The 1,996-nt window shown below is 51.2% G+C and overlaps 1 protein-coding gene across 1 annotated transcript; it reads left to right on the top strand.

The window, feature by feature from the left end:
- Positions 1 to 669: 669 nt before the first annotated feature.
- LOC133907150 (uncharacterized) lies at positions 670 to 1,328 on the top strand. The gene is made up of 2 exons (XM_062349189.1): positions 670 to 751; positions 871 to 1,328. Exons 1-2 carry the CDS (start codon positions 670 to 672, stop codon positions 1,326 to 1,328), a joined length of 540 nt encoding a protein of 179 aa, XP_062205173.1.
- Positions 1,329 to 1,996: the final 668 nt, after the last annotated feature.

Here is a 1,996-nt window from a genome sequence, read left to right as displayed (position 1 = left end):
CACGTAGGGTAATTTTTTTTCTAGAATGGTGGGGATAGGCAAATCCACTAAGCCACGTGGACACACCGTCAATATCTCTCATCTAATATTTATTTATTTATTATTCTATAACTTTATTTTTTTTCTCACATACTCCATACTCTTTCAATACGAACTTTAATATAAATAAATAATCCTGTTAGCGAATATTTCCTTTTGTAGAATGGTGGCTCGCCAGGGAAAGCGGCAAAGCACGGATACTGCGAATCCACAATCAAATGCAGAAAATAGAAGGTAATGAGGTAAATTGGAGTTCAGAAGGCGCCACAAAGACGAACCCTGTTTCCTTACCAATTATTCCCGGCTCCCAGGATGGAAACAAACGCCGATCTACTGGAAGAAGAGATCCGTCGAGAGTTCGACGGACCGTCGGATGTCCTAATCGAGGAAAGTCTAGCCCCGCCGATGGATTCCGACTATACATTTCCTTTCAAAGAAGGGATACCTGCCGATTCTTTTCCTTAAAAAAAAGAAAGTTCCCATCAACGATCACCTCCCCCGTGTATAAATACCACACCACCACGCCATGACATGCACATCAATCGCAGCCGCAGCCAACGCCCCGCGTCCGTCGTCAGAGCTTAGAGAGCCAGGTATCGTCGAGCGGATCGAGCATCGGCGACGACGGCAATGGCGCCCGTCACCCTGTCGATCGACGTGGAGATGTACAGCGCCGCCCACAAGATCCGCAAGTCCATCAAGTACATGGATGGTACGTACATGCATGCTTAATTTACGTTAGCCATGTAGCTTACGTACGTACGTACGTCTCGATCTGACTACTCCATGCATGCATGCACGCACGTGCGATCTGCGCGCGTACGTCCGCAGGGGTGAACGAGGTGTTGTTCCTCGAGAACGGGCGGGTGGTGGTGACCGGCAACCCCGACGCGGAGGCGCTCAAGGAGCGGCTCGAGTCCAGGCTGCGGACGAGCGTCACCATCGTGAGCCCCCGCCCGGCGGATGACGATGACGACGACGACGACGACGACGCGGAATCGAGCACCTGGACCGGGGCGCGCCGCATCCACGAGCCGCCGTCGCTCCAGCCCGTCCCGCCGTTCCCCGACTACTCCGCCATGCCCTCGTACCCGCCGTACGTGTGGTACGGCGCCCCGCCGCCGGAGGAGGCCCCGGCACGACACAGCACCCCGACGACGGAGGTCACCTACTCCCACCCGGTATACGCAGGAAGCGGGTGGGGCGAGTCCGACCCGTACCAGAACGTGCCCGACGACGTGACGGCCTACCTGAACGACGATAACGCCAACAGCTGCTCCATCATGTGATCAGGCGTCGTCGGTCGTCACCAGAATAATTTTTTGAGCTGGATGCATGCATGGCATAAGGAGATCTGCCGAATAAGTAGCAGTAGTAATACCTAGGTACTACAGTATTAGGGGTTTACAGCAACTTCAGCTAGAACGTTATTTAGTGTGGCTAGACCACTACAGGTCTTACTATATCATATTTATCCCTAGAGTGATTTTTTTTTTTTTTGTCTTTCGGCGTTTCTACTATTATTGAGTGAAGAAACTTTTATGTTCTACCTATCTGTTAGATTTACTTGAGTTTTTCATTTCCTGCATATCTACCAGTTCTGTGTGTCGGATATGCTTTGTGGTAATATAAAAGTATCGTTATTGAAAACTGGCGCTGTGTCGAGATTCATGCCAAGTTATAATCAACGGAGAAAACCTTGTGATACCGAGGTCAATATGAATTGATGAGGTGCCGAACTGTGCGAACATTTTTCGTGACGAGATCGATCACGAGGACACGGGGATGCCTTACTGATTCAACATGATGTTAACGACGATATATGTTTTGTTCAGTGAAATGAAAACAAGTCTGCCGCTGAGCTCAGCGACGGTCTGTGCCTCTGCGGTCACCCCTGCCACGACGTGCTCCCCGCGCCCCTCGGTCGACCAACACCGAGATGATGCCACGCGTTGCC

Source organism: Phragmites australis, chromosome 24 (genome assembly GCF_958298935.1).
Source record: "Phragmites australis chromosome 24, lpPhrAust1.1, whole genome shotgun sequence".
Taxonomy (NCBI): domain Eukaryota; kingdom Viridiplantae; phylum Streptophyta; class Magnoliopsida; order Poales; family Poaceae; genus Phragmites; species Phragmites australis.
Note: the sequence above shows the minus strand (reverse complement) of the source record. Positions and strands in the feature narration are given on the sequence as shown.